The sequence below is a fragment of the Vulpes lagopus genome, chromosome 21, assembly GCF_018345385.1.
Source record: "Vulpes lagopus strain Blue_001 chromosome 21, ASM1834538v1, whole genome shotgun sequence".
Taxonomy (NCBI): domain Eukaryota; kingdom Metazoa; phylum Chordata; class Mammalia; order Carnivora; family Canidae; genus Vulpes; species Vulpes lagopus.
In genome coordinates, this window is record NC_054844.1 from 8,909,027 (window position 1) to 8,924,948 (window position 15,922).

General features: G+C 40.5%; 2 protein-coding genes across 13 annotated transcripts in view; one reads left to right on the forward strand and one right to left on the reverse strand.

Moving 5' to 3' along the window:
* DPPA3 (developmental pluripotency associated 3) overlaps nucleotides 1-1,053 on the reverse strand; it is a 49,905-nt gene extending 48,852 nt beyond the window's left edge. For 4 of the 6 annotated variants that reach the window (XM_041735741.1, XM_041735737.1, XM_041735740.1 and 1 more), the window contains exon 1: nucleotides 701-1,053. The gene's annotated coding sequence lies outside the window, so the exon portion shown is untranslated. The remainder of the gene's footprint in view (nucleotides 1-700) is intronic. The other 2 variants (XM_041735738.1, XM_041735742.1) reach the window with 2 other exon arrangements.
* A 160-nt stretch (nucleotides 1,054-1,213) lies between these two features.
* The window catches only part of RIMKLB (ribosomal modification protein rimK like family member B), a 186,380-nt gene continuing 171,671 nt past the window's right edge, over nucleotides 1,214-15,922 (forward strand). For 4 of the 7 annotated variants that reach the window (XM_041735724.1, XM_041735721.1, XM_041735725.1 and 1 more), the window contains exons 1-5: nucleotides 1,214-1,289; nucleotides 1,627-1,790; nucleotides 9,555-9,582; nucleotides 11,151-11,548; nucleotides 11,949-12,067. In XM_041735724.1, the coding sequence (XP_041591658.1) occupies nucleotides 1,775-1,790; nucleotides 9,555-9,582; nucleotides 11,151-11,548; nucleotides 11,949-12,067 (561 nt within the window). In that variant the 5' untranslated portion in view covers nucleotides 1,214-1,289; nucleotides 1,627-1,774. The other 3 variants (XM_041735730.1, XM_041735726.1, XM_041735723.1) reach the window with 3 other exon arrangements.

Here is a 15,922-nt window from a genome sequence, read left to right on the forward strand (position 1 = left end):
GCGTATATGCTTTCCGTGACTGTGTCATATTAGTATCTTCGTGCTGCTATAACAGATTATGACAAATTTAGTGGGTAAAACAATATAAATTATCATATAGCTCTGGAGGTCAGAAATACACAATAGGGCATGCCTGGGAGGCTCAGCGGTTGAACGTCTGCCCTTGGCTCAGGGTATAATCCCGGGGTCCGGGATGGAGTCCCCATCCAGCTCCCTGCATGAACCCTGCTTCTCTTCCCTCTTCCTGCGTCTCTGGCTCTCTTTCTGTGTCTCTCATGAATAAGTAAATAAAATCTTAAAAAAAGAAAAGAAAAGAAATAGACAATAGGGTCTCACTGGCTAAAATCAAGGTGTCATCAGGCCAGCGTTTCTTTAGGGAGGCTCTAGGGAAAAATCCATTTTTCCAGGCCCTTCCAAGCCTAGAAGCTGTCCTCATTCCTTGAATCATGGCCCTTTCCAGTCTTATCTCTGCTTTCATATTTGCACGGCTTTCTCTCAGTCCGATTTCTTTTGCATCACTCTTATAAGAGTACTTTTGATTAGATTGAGACCACTCATAATAGAAGTAAGATTACTTCTTACCTCAAGATCCTTAACTTAATCACACCTGCAAAGTCCTATATGCCCTTGTAAGGTACTGCACTTACAGGTTCTAGATATTAGGAAGCAGACGTCTCTGGGTGGCTGTTATTCTACTTACCATAAATATAACTTTGAAACATTTGGCTTCTGAAGGACCTTCGTTTATGATGTGGCACTTCTGCTCCTTCTTCAAAACTCTCAGCTGTCACTCCAAACTGCTTTCCTTGTGGGAGTTGCAGCTTATCTTTCATAATTAAGGAATATCTTTTATTTAGGGCTCCAGTATAGGGTTCATGGTACTTGAGATTCAAATTCAGGAGCTCTAGATCTGAGACCCTAGAGGGAGGGAGACTTAGGTCTTGAAAATGACCTCAATTCTGGGAGTCTGTACTGAAACTCAGAGATGTTTGAGCCAAAGTTCAGACAACAGGAGGCAATGGTAATCTGGAACACAGTTTTCACTGTAGTCTCAAGAAAAATGAAAAACCAGAAGTGGACTTGGCCATACACTTAACCTTGGCTTCAAAAAGGAAGGAAGATCATGTGAAACTTGTACATTAATTGCCCAACTCAGAGGCCGAAGTCCTACTGATTTTGCATCTAACAGCGCCCTTCCCCATTCCAACAGGATTAAGGGCAAAGAGCAAAATAAGAGGAAGTTAGAAATAAATAATAGTTAAAAGGCAAGTCCACAGAATCTTCACCAGGTAACATTGAAAGTCTTCAGGTTTTTTGTTGTTGTTGTTGTTGTTGTTTTTTTAGTCTTCAGGTTATACAAACTGGTTAATGCTCTCTTCCCTTTGTTCTTCCTTTGTGCTCCCTAATAAGGAATGATGGGTCAGTCTTCTCTCAGCCTTCACTCAAAGGAAAGGGAAAAGTTACCAAATTCAGATGTTATCGGGGAAGAACATAGAAATTTGGTTCTCCTTAGTGATTTACTCTACAGGATTAATTATTTGAATCACAAGCTTTGTTATCAAAACATTGATGCAAATCCCCACGCCAATGTCCTTCTTTAATCTGCTCCTTGTTTGTACAATCTAGGTACCCAGTAACTGCCTGACTTGGGACTGAGTCATCCTCTGCTCAAGCCAGGTAGCAGTGATCACACCTGTGACGTTCAGGCATGTTGTTGGTAAGAGCAATCAGCACAATATATAGTTCCAGCGGAAATGTCCGGTGACAGAGCACCATGGCTTCTGACAAAGGTAAACTGGACCCAGAGTCTGGCAAACTCTCTATTCTTGAAAAGGGCAAAAACTGTGTGCGTGTGTGTGTGTGTGTGTGTGTGTGTGCGCGCAAGCGCGCTAGCAAGTCTCCTGCCTGTACTTTTGTCCTTAGGCATTTTTCAACTTTTCTATTTCTTAATATATTGATATTATTCTTAAACAAGGTTTATTATTATTAATACTAACTTTTCACATCCACAAATGATTTTGATCAAATGACACAAAATCAGCAATGCTTATTTCACCATAATATAAAATAAAAAATATAACTGTTAATATATATGTATAACTGTTAAGTAACAGTTTAAAATAGCAACAGAAATGAAAGAACAAGCTCATATTCATTGATAATTTAAGATTCAGTTACTTAATGTTGGAGAAATTCGTGGGAGAGAGAGGACACTTCAGGATGTGGAAGGAAATGATTTTCAGCTGAAGTGAGATTTGAGCTGGATCCTAAAAGGGTTTCAGAATTTGGTTTGGCAAAAAGGAAGAGAGTCTTGACTGATACAAAGAGCTTGAGAGAATTTATAAAGATCATGTGTGGAAATAAAAGAATAAACTGGTTTTGGCTGAGGTTGTGATCTCAGGGTTGTGAGATCAAGCCCTGCATTGGGCTCTGTGTTCAGCTGGGAGTCTGCTTAAGGATTCTCTCTTTGCATTTTCCCACTACACTGTCTCTCTCTCTCAAATAAATAAATAAAAATATAAAAGTATAAAAGAAAGAAAGAGGAATTTCTGGGTGGGTTGGTGCTTGGGTGTCTGCCTTTGGCTCAGGGCATAATCCCGGGATCGAGTTCTGCATTGGGCCCGCTTCTCCCTCTGTCTGTCTCTGCCTCTCTGTGTGTCTCTCATGAATAAATAAATAAAATCTTTAAAGAAAAAAAGAGAAATCTTTAAAGAAAGAAAGAGTTCAAAGAAAGAGAGAAAGAAAGAAAACAAACCTGGAGTGATATTATAGATGGCTTTTGAGTGCCAAGCTAAGGAAATTGAGCTTGATCTTTTTAGAGAAAATTTTGGAGAATTTGTGAATAGCATAGCCATGACTAAAATAGTGCTTTATTTTCTTTTATTTTTTTAGAGAGGGAGAGGGAAAGAGAGAGTCTTAAGCAGGCTCCATACCCAGCATGGAGCCCAACATGAAGCTCCATCTCACAATCCTGAGATCACAACCTGAGCCAAAATCAACAGTTGAACTCTTAAGCAGGTGCCCCTAAAATAGTGCTTTAGACATACTTAGCTGGCATTTGGCGCCTTTGTGACAACAAGCAGAAAAGACTTGGAAGCAAAGAAACCCATTGGGAGACTTTGCGGGAATAGGAGCATGATGATAGCAGAGGATATATATATATATATGTATCAGTCTTAGATTTTAATAACAATATTTTTTACTCCATTATGCTTTTCCTCTACTAAAATTCTCTTGTGTGTGTTGGGGGAAAGACTAAAAGCATTATTTATTAAGTGTCTGGGTAATATCCCTGGCTTTCCTCTGAAGGTGGTCTGTTTTTTCCTCTCAAACCATCCCAACTAATGTGACTGCTATTATTGCCTTGCATCAAAGGGGTATAGATTCTGAAAATATATCTCACTCTTTCTTTTTCTTTTTTCTTCTTTTTTTATAAGATTTTATTTATTTATTTGACAGAGAGCAATAGCACAAGCAGAGGCAGCAGCAGGCAGAGGGAGAGGGAGAAGCAGGCTCCCTGATGAGCAAGGAGCCCTATGGCGGGCTTGCTCCCAGGACCCTGACATCATGACCTGAGCTGAAGGCAGACACTTAAGTGACTGAGCCACCCAGGTGCTCCTCTCTCTCTCTCTCTCTCTTTTTTTTTTCTTTAAGATTTTATTCATTTATTTGAGAGAGAGAGAGAACACAGCAGTGGGAGGGACAGAGGGAGAGAGAGAAGCAGACTCTCTACTGAGCAGGGAGCCTGATGTGGGGCTTGATCCCGGAGGGATTTTGACCTGAGCCAAAAGGCAGACACTTAACTGAATGAGCCACTCAGGTTCCCCTATCTCATTCTTTCTTTCTGAAGTTCTGACTACTGCTTCACCCAGAGTTCTCCCACCATCAATATGACCTTCTTCTATAGGTATGGCCTCTGTTTCTACAGGGCTCCCTCTGAGTGGACCTGCTGCTTCAAAGGCCCCAATTTGGATTGTCTGAGATGTATCCATTCTAAGATATTAGCCACCTTCTCCTTCCTCCATCTCAGTGCTTAAATTCCCTGTACATCCTCTTAGGGATAAGAGGTTTACTCTTCAGGTCACACTTAGGATAGTGTTTCTTGACTCTGTCCTTTTTCTAGATATCTGGTTAATTTCTCTTTTTATTTTTAATTTTTTATAATTTTTTATTTTTTTAAAAGATTTATCTATTTATTTATGATAGACATAGAGAGAAAGAGAGAGAGAAGCAGAGACACAGGAGGAGGGAGAAGCAGGCTCCATGCCAGGAGCCCGATGCGGGACTCGATCCCAGGACTCCAGGATCGTGCCCTGGGCCAAAGGCAGGCACTAAACTGCTGAGCCACCCAGGGATCCCCTAATTTCTCTTTTTAAAGGTCTCACACTCCAGAGACACCTGGGTGGCTCAGTCGATTAAGTGACTGACTCTCGATCTTAGGGTTGTGGGATCCAGACCTCTCTCACCCACAACATTGGGCTCCATGCTGGACTTGCAGTCTGCTTAAGATTCTCGCTCTCTCTAAAAAATAAAGACAAGACAAGAGAAGAAAAAGAAAAGAAAAATGTCCCACACTATAGCTAGAATTATAGCTCCCCTCTGGGTAACTTTCTACTATAGTACAAATGCACAGAGAGTGGCCACACACATATGCAGAACTGAGGAGGAAAAAACTTTTCCTTTACCCTCTTAGATTATGTTTTGGGGCCCCTGCAGATTTAAACTACCAAAAGACAGATTAGCAAAAGAAAAGACAAAATCATGTACAAGAGTTCACAAAAATGGGACTCAAAAAGGTGGGTAGTGTTTAGGGCTTGTATACCATCTTCATAGGAAAGCAGAGAGTCAGAAGAGCACTTATGGGAACACAAATAAACTTTTAGGAAATAGAGATGGGCCTTTAGGAGAATAGATAGCCATATGATAATTTTGTGACAATATCTGTGTGGGCGTGTATCTTGAGTGGTAAGAGACAATCTCTTCTGGTTGTTCCAGGGAATGGGATTTATGACAATTGATTTATTTTGAGTTTTTTTTGAAAGCCTCTGCTTGTAGGAAAATAAGGGATTTCAGGGCAAGGCAGTCTCTTTTCAAATGTTTTCAAATCCAAATTATTTTTGTGCCTAAGTGGCACATTCTGGACACCTCAACACGTGCACGTGCGCACACACACACACACACACACACACAGAAGGCCTTGGGCAAAATGCCTCCTATTTTGGAGGAAGTGTCTTCCAGGTCTTATGACTCTTCTTGGCTTAAAAACATCACCACAGGGGCACGTGGGTGGCTCAGTCGGTTAAGTGTCTGCCTTTGGCTCAGCTCCTGATCCCAGGGGCCTAGGATCGAGCCCTGCATTGGCCTCTTTACCCAGTGGGGAGTCTCCTCCTTCCCCCCTCCTGCTTGTGCTCTCTCTTTTTCAAATAAATACATAAAATCTTAAAAAACAAAACAAAACACCACCTCAGAGTTAAGGTTTGCCAGGAGGATAGACTGAATGTCCTGCCTGCAGCTCAGCATAGCCACATCACCCTCAGAGGTGGCAGTGATGTATGTACCTCTCTGGCCCACTGAGGAAGGGTATCATGTGGGGGGAACCATCTGCTCTGTGTCTCCTCTTTCTTGGAAAAGAGACTGGTGGGATGCCTGGGTGGCTCAGCAGTTGGGCATCTGCCTTCAGCTCAGGGCGTGATCCTGGAGTCCCAGGATAGAGTCCCACATCAGGCTCCCCAGAGGGAGCCTACTCCTCCCTCTGCCTTTCTCTCTCTGTGCCTCTCATGAATAAATAAATAAGATCTTAAAAAAGAGAGAGAGAGACTGGTAATAATGACAATTGAGCCTTTTGATTTATTGGTCCTTTTATCCCATTTCCACAAATTTTATCTTTCAAATAACCAGGGAGCAAACACTTACCATGAGTTCTCGTTGAAAAAAAAAAAAAAAATCCATGGGCTTCCAAAAAAAAAAAAAAAAAATGACTTGCATTTCTGTTCTCAAAGTTTTAGTATTCTGTGCTGTGAATACTCTGAATTCAGGCGAGGCCAGTGCTCATTTTATCTCTCCCAAGCTCCGTTTTGAGAGGCATGGGCCTCTAAAATCCAGGACTTGAACTTGAATCATCCTTATAAGCTCTCATGGTTCCCAGGACACTTTGAGAATACAATCTGTGGCTTAGAATATAAACTCCACGAGCATAAAGATAGGGATTTGCTTTGGTTCCTGTTCCTGTCCTTCAAAGGCCTACATTTCGTAGGCCTGTCATCAACATTTGTTGAAAGGATGGGGCACCTGGGTGGTTCAGTCAGTTGAGCTTCCAACTGTTGATTTTGGCTCAGGTCTTGATCTCGGCTCAGGTCTCCATCTTAGGGTTGTGAGATTGAGCCCTGAGTCAGGCTGGGTGCAGAGCCTGCTTACGATTCTCTCTCTCTCCTTCTGTTCCTCCACCCCCTCTAGAAACAATAACAACAACAACAATGAAAACCTAAAAAAACTAAACAAAATCCCAAAAAACATTTGTTGAAAGCTTAAATAAGTGAAATCCCCACTTTCCCTACACAGACTATAGTTTGCCAGGTTTCAGGGGTGACTTACCTGCTGGTCACCAGTAGGCTCTTCTTGGCCATTCTTGATGTCATGGCCCTATGTGACAGCAAAAGGATGGGCACAGGAACCAAACAGGGCTCTTGGCTGTTCCATGGAGTCTTTTGACTAAAGGAGGATCAGGATTATCTCCATTCCCTGAAACCTTGTGCACTGGGATCTCAGATGACTGGTCATGGCCATGTTGACTCAACTTTTACTTCCTGGCTCCCAATTCCCCTGTTAACATTATTGTTCTTTTCTTTCCCTAAGGGCACTGGTTGTTGGTTCTTGCTCTTCCTCCTTCTGTGTTAGCATGATTCAGAGGGAGAAGTTTGTCACCCTTGAGATCCTCTATGCAGCAGCATTTTGCGGTCAATGCCTTCAGTACCCGCTGGGCTCCAGGTTCTCTTCTATTGGTTCAGTAATATCTTTCTGTGTGTTCTTTGCAAATATTTTTTCACTCCTGTCACTTATGCAGATGCTTTTTCTCATTCCTCTTGATTTGTGGTTAAATAGGCTCTATCTATGCTCATGACCCTGAGATCAAGAGTCTCATGCTCTACCCACTGAGCTAGCCAGGTGCCCCCAAAGTACACATGTGGTGCCACAACTTCTCTCCACATTACCAAATACTCATTCCTGAAAACTGTTACTTTGAGGGCACCTGGGTGGCTCAGTTGGTTAAGCATCTGCCTTTGGCTCAGGTCATGATCCTGGGATTCCGGGATCCTGGGATCCTGGGATCAAGCCCCACATCAGGCTTCCTGCTCAGTGAGAGTGGAGAGCCTGCTTCTCCCTCTCCCTCTGCCCCCTCCCCCACTTGTGCTCTCTCCCTCTCTCTTTCTCTCAAATAAATAAATAAAATCTTTAAAAATAAATAAATACATTGTTATTTTGAGATAATCATAGTTTAAAACATGCAGCCTTAGGAAATAATAAGAGAGATTCCTTATACACTGCTCAGTTCCCCCCAGTGGTTACATCTTGCAAACTATAGAGTAAGATCACCACCAGAATATTGACATTGATACAATCCACCAGTTTTATTCAGATTTCCCTAGTTTCATTATAGTCTTTTGTGTGTGTGTGTTTAGTTTTATACAATTTTGTCACCTGTATAGGTTTGTGTATCCACAACCACAGTCATATCTGAATGTTCCAACAGTACAGAGACCTCTCATTGCCCTTTTATAACCAAACCCTCCTTCTTCTTGCCCTACCCCTGTTCTTAATTCTTGGGAATCACTGATCTGTCCTTACTTCTAAAATTTTGTCATTTCAAAATGTTATATAAGTGGAATCATACAGAATGGAACCTTATGAGATTGCTCCTCCCTCCTCTAGCATAATTCCTTGGAGATTCAGCCAAGTTCTTACATGTATCAATGGTTTGTTCCTTTTTATTGCTGGGTAGTATTCCATGGTATAGTCATACCTCAGATCATTTAACCATTCACCTACTGAAGGTCATCTGGGTTGGTTCCAGTTTTTAATATTACACAACAAGCTCATATGAACATTTGTGTACAGCCTTTATGGGAACCTGTTTTCCTATGTCTAAGATAAACGCCCAGGGACCGAATTGCTTGGTTTTATGGTGGTAGCATCTTCAGTTGTTTTCATTTTAGACTAATTCTTAAAAAGTAATCTCTAGGGGATCCCTGGGTGGCTCAGTGGTTTAGCGCCTGCCTTTGGCCCAAGGCATGATTCTGGGGTCCAGAGATCAAGTCCCGCATCGGGCTCCCTGCATAGAGCCTGCTTCTCCCTCTGCTTGTGTTTCTGCCTCTATGTGTGTGTGTGTGTGTGTGTGTGTGTGTGTGTGATGAATAAACAAATAAAATCTTTAAAAAAAATGTTATCTCTATACCCAACATGTGGCTCGAACTTACAACCCTGAGATCAAGAGTTGCAAGCTCTATGGACTGAGCCAGTCAGGCACCCCCATGCTGCTGTTGTTGTTGTTTAAATATTTTATTTATTTATTCCTGAGAGACACAGAGAGAGGCAGAGGGAGAAGCAGGCTCCCCTTGGAGAGCCTAATATGGGGCTCAATCCTGGGACCTGGGATTATGACCTGAGCTAAATGTTGGTAGCTAAAGGTAGCTAAAAGACGCTCAACCACTGAACCACCCAAGTGCCTCTCCATTTTGTTGTTTCTAATTGAGAAACTGCCAAACTGTTTCCTAGAGTGGCTGTACCACTTTCTTTGCATAATGCTGTTCTCCACCACCCCCCTATATATATAATGGATAGTAGTGAGATTCATTCAGTCATTTGTTTAATAAATACCTATTGCTAACCAACATGTTTCAGGCAGTGTGATAGGATCCGGAACAAGATACACATAACCCATATCCCACATAATTTACAATTCAGTGTTATTATAGGCATATAAATACCAATCAAAATATAGCATCATTGCTATGTTGAAGGAAGTACAGAATGCTATGGAAGCACATAGAAATTACACAAGAGCCTCTGAGGAATGACTTTCTCATTGCACTTAATCATTCTTGTTGGAGCATTAAGGAGGATTACTTGGTTTGGGATTGGGTAAATAGATTTCATCAGAGCCCTTAAAAACTTGCTTTTCTTGGTAGTCCAATCCAATTAATACTGGAGAGAATTTTTTTTTTCTTGAGAGAATCTTTATTTATTTTTTTTAAAGGTTTTCTTTTTTTTTTTTTAATTTTTATTTATTTATGATAGTCACACACACAGAGAGAGGCAGAGACACAGGCAGAGGGAGAAGCAGGCTCCATGCACCGGGAGCCCAACGTGGGATTCGATCCTGGGTCTCCAGGATCGCGCCCTGGGCCAAAGGCAGGCGCCAAACCGCTGCGCCACCCAGGGATCCCTGGAGAGAATCTTTAAACTCCATTTTCTGATTGCAGGTTTGGAAGAGAGAGTTTTTGTTTTTAGCTAAATTTGTGTGTGGGTGTTCTTTGACATAATCATCTCTTGGTCAACAGGTCCTTCAGCTGGAGATGCCACCTTGAGGTAAGAATAATACTATCATAGTGACCATTTTTTTAGAAGATTTTATTTATTTATTCATGAAAGACACACAGAGAGAGGCAGAGACATAGGCAGAGAGAGAGTACTTTACTTTTGTTTTAATAATTACCTTCCAATGGGGCACCTGGGTCGCTCAATGGTTGAGCATCTGCCTTTGGCTCAGGTCATGATCCCAGGGTCCTGGGATTGAGTCCCACATTGGGCTCCCCACAGGGAGCCTGCTTCTCTCTCTGCCTATATCTCTGCCTCTCTCTGCGTGTCTCTCATGACTGGAGAAATAGAATCTTATAAAAAAAAAAAGTACCTTCCAGCTTTGTTCCTTTATTGCTTTACCTTTGTTTCTTCTCTGTTTAAATCATATGATTGTATAACTACTAGTGAAAAATCCAGAGAACTCATCTGTCACTTTGATTTCATCTTTTTGTTTCATACTATATACCCATTTTCAAACATAGCATTAAAGCAGGGGGTCATCTGTCAGGGAATATATTATCTCATGATGGGTGGGAGGATTGATCTATGTAATAAATAAATGTAATACTTTAGGGATGAGTGGAAATATTAGGATGTAATAAGCTGATGACTCAACCATATTACAAAGAAGAGCCCTTAGCACAATCCTGAGTGTCCCCCGAGTTCCAGCTTTGACGCATGGAAAGTATTAAATCTAAAGATGTCATTGGGAGGGGTGCCTGGCTGGCTCAGTCAGTAGAGCATGTGACTCTTGATCTCGGTGTTGTAAGTTTGAGCCCCACATTGGGTGTAGAGATGACTTAAAAATAAAAGCTTAAGAAAATAAATGAATAAAGATGTCATTGGGAGCAGTTTGAATTTTTTTCTTATGAGGAATTAGTATACAGAATTTATTGTGGAAGAATCCTGAGTCTGAATCTCTCTCTTCTTACATTTGGCAACAGAATCTTGTTGGCAATTTGAGGCTTCTATGCCCAAAATCTAGTTAGAGTCCACTATGGCATGAAGATTAACAATTGGGACATGGCATTTCTATGGTGAGACAGAAAGATTAAAATATAAAGAGAAGGCTTATTTTTAAAATTTTTTAAAAAATATTTTAGTTATTTATTTGAGAGAGAGACAGAACATGAGTGGAGGACAGAGAGAGAGGGAAAAACAGACAGTTTGCTAAGCAGGGAGCCCAAGTGGAGCTTGATCCCAGGACCCTGAGATCATGACCTGAGCTGAAGGCAGATGCTTAACTGACTGAGCCACACAGGTGCCCCAAAGAGAAGCCTTTAAAAGAGCAACAAAGACACCTTTATATCTGAATTCAAAATTACCAAGTAATGGTATAAAGAGAGTGATAACCAAATAGCATGAGTTGGGAAAAATCTCTTCACTATGCTTGTGAGAGAAACTTTGATAATTCAAAAGGACCTCCTGAGGTAACTGAGAAATAGAATAGAAAAAAAAAAAAAGTTTTCTGAGATGTCATGTTTTAGATCTGCCTGGTAGAAGAGGGGAACAGGAAATGATTTCTAAGGTCCCTCCAAAGATAGCATGACCACATGCGAGTGCTTTTTGTGTTTCAGGAGGAGAATTGAACCCTGGGAATTTGAAGGCTTCTTTGACCCCAGAGAACTCCGTAAAGAGACCTGCCTCCTCTATGAAATCCAGTGGGGCACAAGCCATAAGACCTGGCGAAACTCAGGCAAAAACACCACCAACCATGTGGAAATCAATTTTATAGAAAAGTTTACTGCAGAAAGACAGTATTGCCCATCCATTCGCTGCTCCATCACCTGGTTCCTGTCCTGGAGTCCCTGTTGGGAATGCTCCAATGCTATTAGGGGATTTTTGAGTCAACACCCTAGTGTGACTCTGGTTATTTATGTGGCCCGGCTTTTCTGGCACGCGGATCCACAAAACCGGCAAGGACTCAGGGATCTCATTAATAGTGGTGTGACTATCCAGATTATGACAGTCCCAGGTAAACACAATAAACAAAGAGTCTTGGGTGTTGATGAGAGACTGTGGTACTGGCATGTTTCAAGGCCAGGAGCTTGATTATCCCACTCTGGAAGTCTCAGAAGTAAAAGTCCAAAATAACATGAGAAAGGACCAGGTCTGATCTTCATAATAAGGAAAATATCAAAAAGAGGACTCCTTTCTCCATTCCTGCCACTATAACCTCTCAGCTGTCTTCAAATAAACTACCTTGTCCTATTTTAGGGATTCTGGGGAGAGTTTAGCCTATATCCAACAGCAAATAGACTACTGGGCTTTATCTAAACTATATAAGTAAAAAAAAAAAACTATATAAGTGAGGCTCTCTTTAAAGTAACTTTCTGCTGTATTTGTTGAATGAACCAAGATTTGTGTTTCCTTAGAGTATGATCACTGCTGGAGGAATTTTGTCAACTACCCACCTGGGAAAGAAGATCACTGGCCAAGATACCCTATTCTATGGATGAAGCTATATGCACTGGAACTTCACTGCATAATTCTAGTAAGTTACTTTAAGGGACGAGATTCTGATGCCAAAAGAAGCATCCTTCTTCAAACTTCTTTTCTGATAAATTGACATGTACACTCACCATCTGTCATTTATATTGAAATCTGGTTATTTAACTACTTGATCCATCTGAAAAAAATGTGAGAATAAAATGATCTCTTTGTAGGAAGTAAGTGGGAGAAGGAAAAGGATAAACTGGTCTGTGATATATGTGGACTCCATGTTAATTTGATATTACTATTATCATTATTTTTTAATTATCATTATTTTTTAAAATGATTTTATTTATTTATTTGTGAGAGACAGAGAGAGAGAGAGGCAGAGACACAGGCAGAGGGAGAAGTAGGCTCCATGCAGGGAGCTGGATGTGGGACTCAGTCCGCGACTCCAGGATCACGCCCTCGGCTGAAGGCAGGTGCTAAACCGCTGAGCCACCCAGGCATCCCTACTATTATCATTATTATTACAACACTTACTGGCTTTAAAGAATGGCAGATATTCTCCTTTCCTATATTGGTGTGTGTCATCCTATTGAAGAAATGGAGGTGTCTCATTTGTATTCTCTTCAAAGTTGTTCAATAATCTTTCAACTAATGTTTTAAAATGTTTGTGGTAGGGGCATTTGGGTGGCTTAGTTGGTTAAGTGGCCAACTCTTTTTTTTTTTTTTTTAAGGTTTTATTTATTTATTCATGAGAGACACAAGAGAGAGGCAGAGACATAAGCAGAGGGAGAAGCAGGTTCCATGTGGAGAGCCCGATGTGGGACTCGATCCCAGGACCTGGGTTCATACCTTGAGTCAGAGCCAGATGCTCAACCGCTGAGCTACCCAGACACCCCAAGCGGTCAGCTCTTGATTTTGACTTGGATCAGGATCTTGGGGTCCTGGGATCCAGCCTCCTGTCAGGCTCTACACTCAGTAGGGAGTCTACTTGAAGATTCTCTCTCTCCCACTGCCACTCCCCCCCCCCCTGCCTCCCCGCTTCAACTTTTCTCTTTCTCTCAGATAAATAAATACATCTTAAAAAAATAAAATAAGAGAAAATAAAACAAAATGTTTGTGGTAATAATAGTATCAAGAAAAATATTATTCTAACTTTTTTTCTTCCAGAATCTCCCTCCCTGTTTAAAGATTTCAAGAAGAAATCAGAATCAGCTTACATTGTTCAGACTTACTCTTCAAGACTGCCATTACCAAACAATTCCACCTCCTATCCTTTTAGATATGGGGTTGATACAACCTCTTGTGACTTGGAGATGAATAGAGTGGTTCCTTGCATGACACTGTTTCTGTAGCAGACACTAAAACCCACGGAAGAGTGAATGCTTTTGGAATGTAGAAATTTTCAGTTTATGTTTCTGTACGTCAAAAATGAATCATCCAAAAAAGAAATAAAAAAAAAATCCTAGTCACAAGAGCATCAAAAATAATAAAATACCTCAGAATAAATTTAACAAAGGAAGTGAAAGGTTAGTACTGCAAAACCCAGGACGTTGATGGAAGACATTGCAGAACATGCAAATACATGAAAAGATAACCCGTGTTCATGGGTCAGTAGAATTAATATTATTAAAATTTCCATACTACCCAAAGTGATCTGTAGAATCAATGCATTCTGTATCAAGAAAATGGTACTTTTTTTTTTACAGAAATAAAAAAACAATTCTAAATTTCATATGAAACTAAAAAAGAGGGATGCCTGGGTGGTTCAGCAGTTGGGTATCTGCCTTTGGTCAGGGCCTGATCCTGGGATCAGGGATCAAGTCCCCCATTGGGCTCCCTACGTGGAGACTGCTTCTCCCTTTGCCTGTGTCTCTGCCTCTGTGTGTGTGTGTGTGTAAATAAATAATCTTATAAATTATTTATAATTTAAATAATAAATAAATAATAAATAAATAATCTTTAAAAATAATAAATAAATAAATAAATAAATAATCTTAAAAAATAAAAAATAAAAAGCTTCTGTATAGCCAAAGAAACAACCAGTAAAATGAAAAGGCAACCTATGGGATGGGAGAAAATATTCGCAAACTACATATCTGATGAGGGGCAAGTATTCAAAATATATAATGAACTCATACAACTCAAGAGCAAGAGAACTAAACAATCTGATTTTAAAATGGGCAAAGGACCTGAATAGATATTTTTCCAAAGAAGATATTCAAATGGCCAACACCTATGTGAAAAGTTGTACATTACTAATAATCAGGGAAATGCAAAACTACAATGAAATATCACTTCACACCTGTTAGAATTTCTATCATCAAAAGCATAAATGATTGGCAGCCTGGGGGCCCATCCAGTTAAACTTCTGCCTTTGGCCAGGTCATGATCCCAGGGTCATGGGATCAAGCCCTGCATCAGGCTCCCAGCTCAGTGGGAAGTCTGCTTCTCCCTCTCCCTCTTCTTCCTTGCTCATGCTCTTTCTCTCTCCTCTCTCAAATAAATAAATAATATGTTAAAAAATAGGGATCCCTGGGTGGCGCAGCGGTTTGGCGCCTGCCTTTGGCCCAGGGCGCGATCCTGGAGACCCGGGATCGAATCCCACATCGGGCTCCCGGTGCATGGAGCCTGCTTTTCCCTCTGCCTGTGTCTCTGCCTCTCTGTCTCTCTCTCTATCATAAATAAATAAATAAAAATTAAAAAAAATATGTTAAAAAATAATAAGTGATAACAAATGTTAGTGAGATTGTGGAGAAAAGGGAACAGTTGTACACTGTTGGTGGGAATGTAAATTGATAGAGCCACCATGGAAAACAGTATGGAAGTTTCTCAAAAAATTAAAAATAGAAATACAATGGGGTGCCTGAGTGTCTCAGTTGGTTGAGCATCTAATTCTTGATCACAGGTCTTGATCTCAGGGTCATGAGTTGGGTGTGGTGCCTACTTAAAAAAGAAAAAAGAACTACAATATGATTCAACAATGTTTTTCCTGAGTATATATCTGAAGGAAACAAAATCGCTATCTTGGGGTTCCTGGGTGGCTCAGTAGGTTAAGCATCTGCCTTTGGCTCAGGTCATGATCCCAAAGTCCAGGGATTAAGCCTTGAGTCAGGCTCACTGCTCAGTGGAGAGTCTACTTCTCCCTCTCCCTCTGCCTGCTGCTCCCCAAACCCCCGCTGTATTCTCTCTCTCTGAAATAAATAAAATCTTAAAAAAAATGAAATCACTGTCTCAAGATATTTGTACCCAATGTTCATTGCAACATTGTTTATAATAGTGAAGACATGGAAACAACCAATGTGTCCATCAATAGGAATGAATAAAGAAAATGTGATGTATATTATATACATACCCACATATATACATATATATGTGTGTGTATACACACACGTGAAGATTATATAGCCATAAAAAGGAGGTAATTCTGCTATTTGTGACAACATGGATGAAACTTAAGGGAATTATGCTATTTGAAATAGAAAAGACGGATACTATATGATCTCAGTTATGTGTGGAATCTAAAAAATCCAAATTCATAGAAACAGAGAAGATTAGTGTTTGACGGGTAGGGATGAAGGTAGTCAAAGGGTACAAACTTCCAGTTTTAAGATAAATAAGTTCTGGGGATATAATGTACCACATGGTGATTATATTTAACAATACTGTATTGTATACTTGAAGTTTGCTAAGAGAATGGATCTTAAATGTTCTTACCACACAGTCTCACACACACACACACACACACACACACACACACACACAACTATAACTATGTGAGGTGATGGATGTGTTTACTCACTTTATTGTAGTAATCATTTTGCAATATATATTATATCAAATCACTATGTTGTACCCCTTAAACTTATACAATGTTGTATGTTAACTATGTCCCAATAATGCTAGAGGA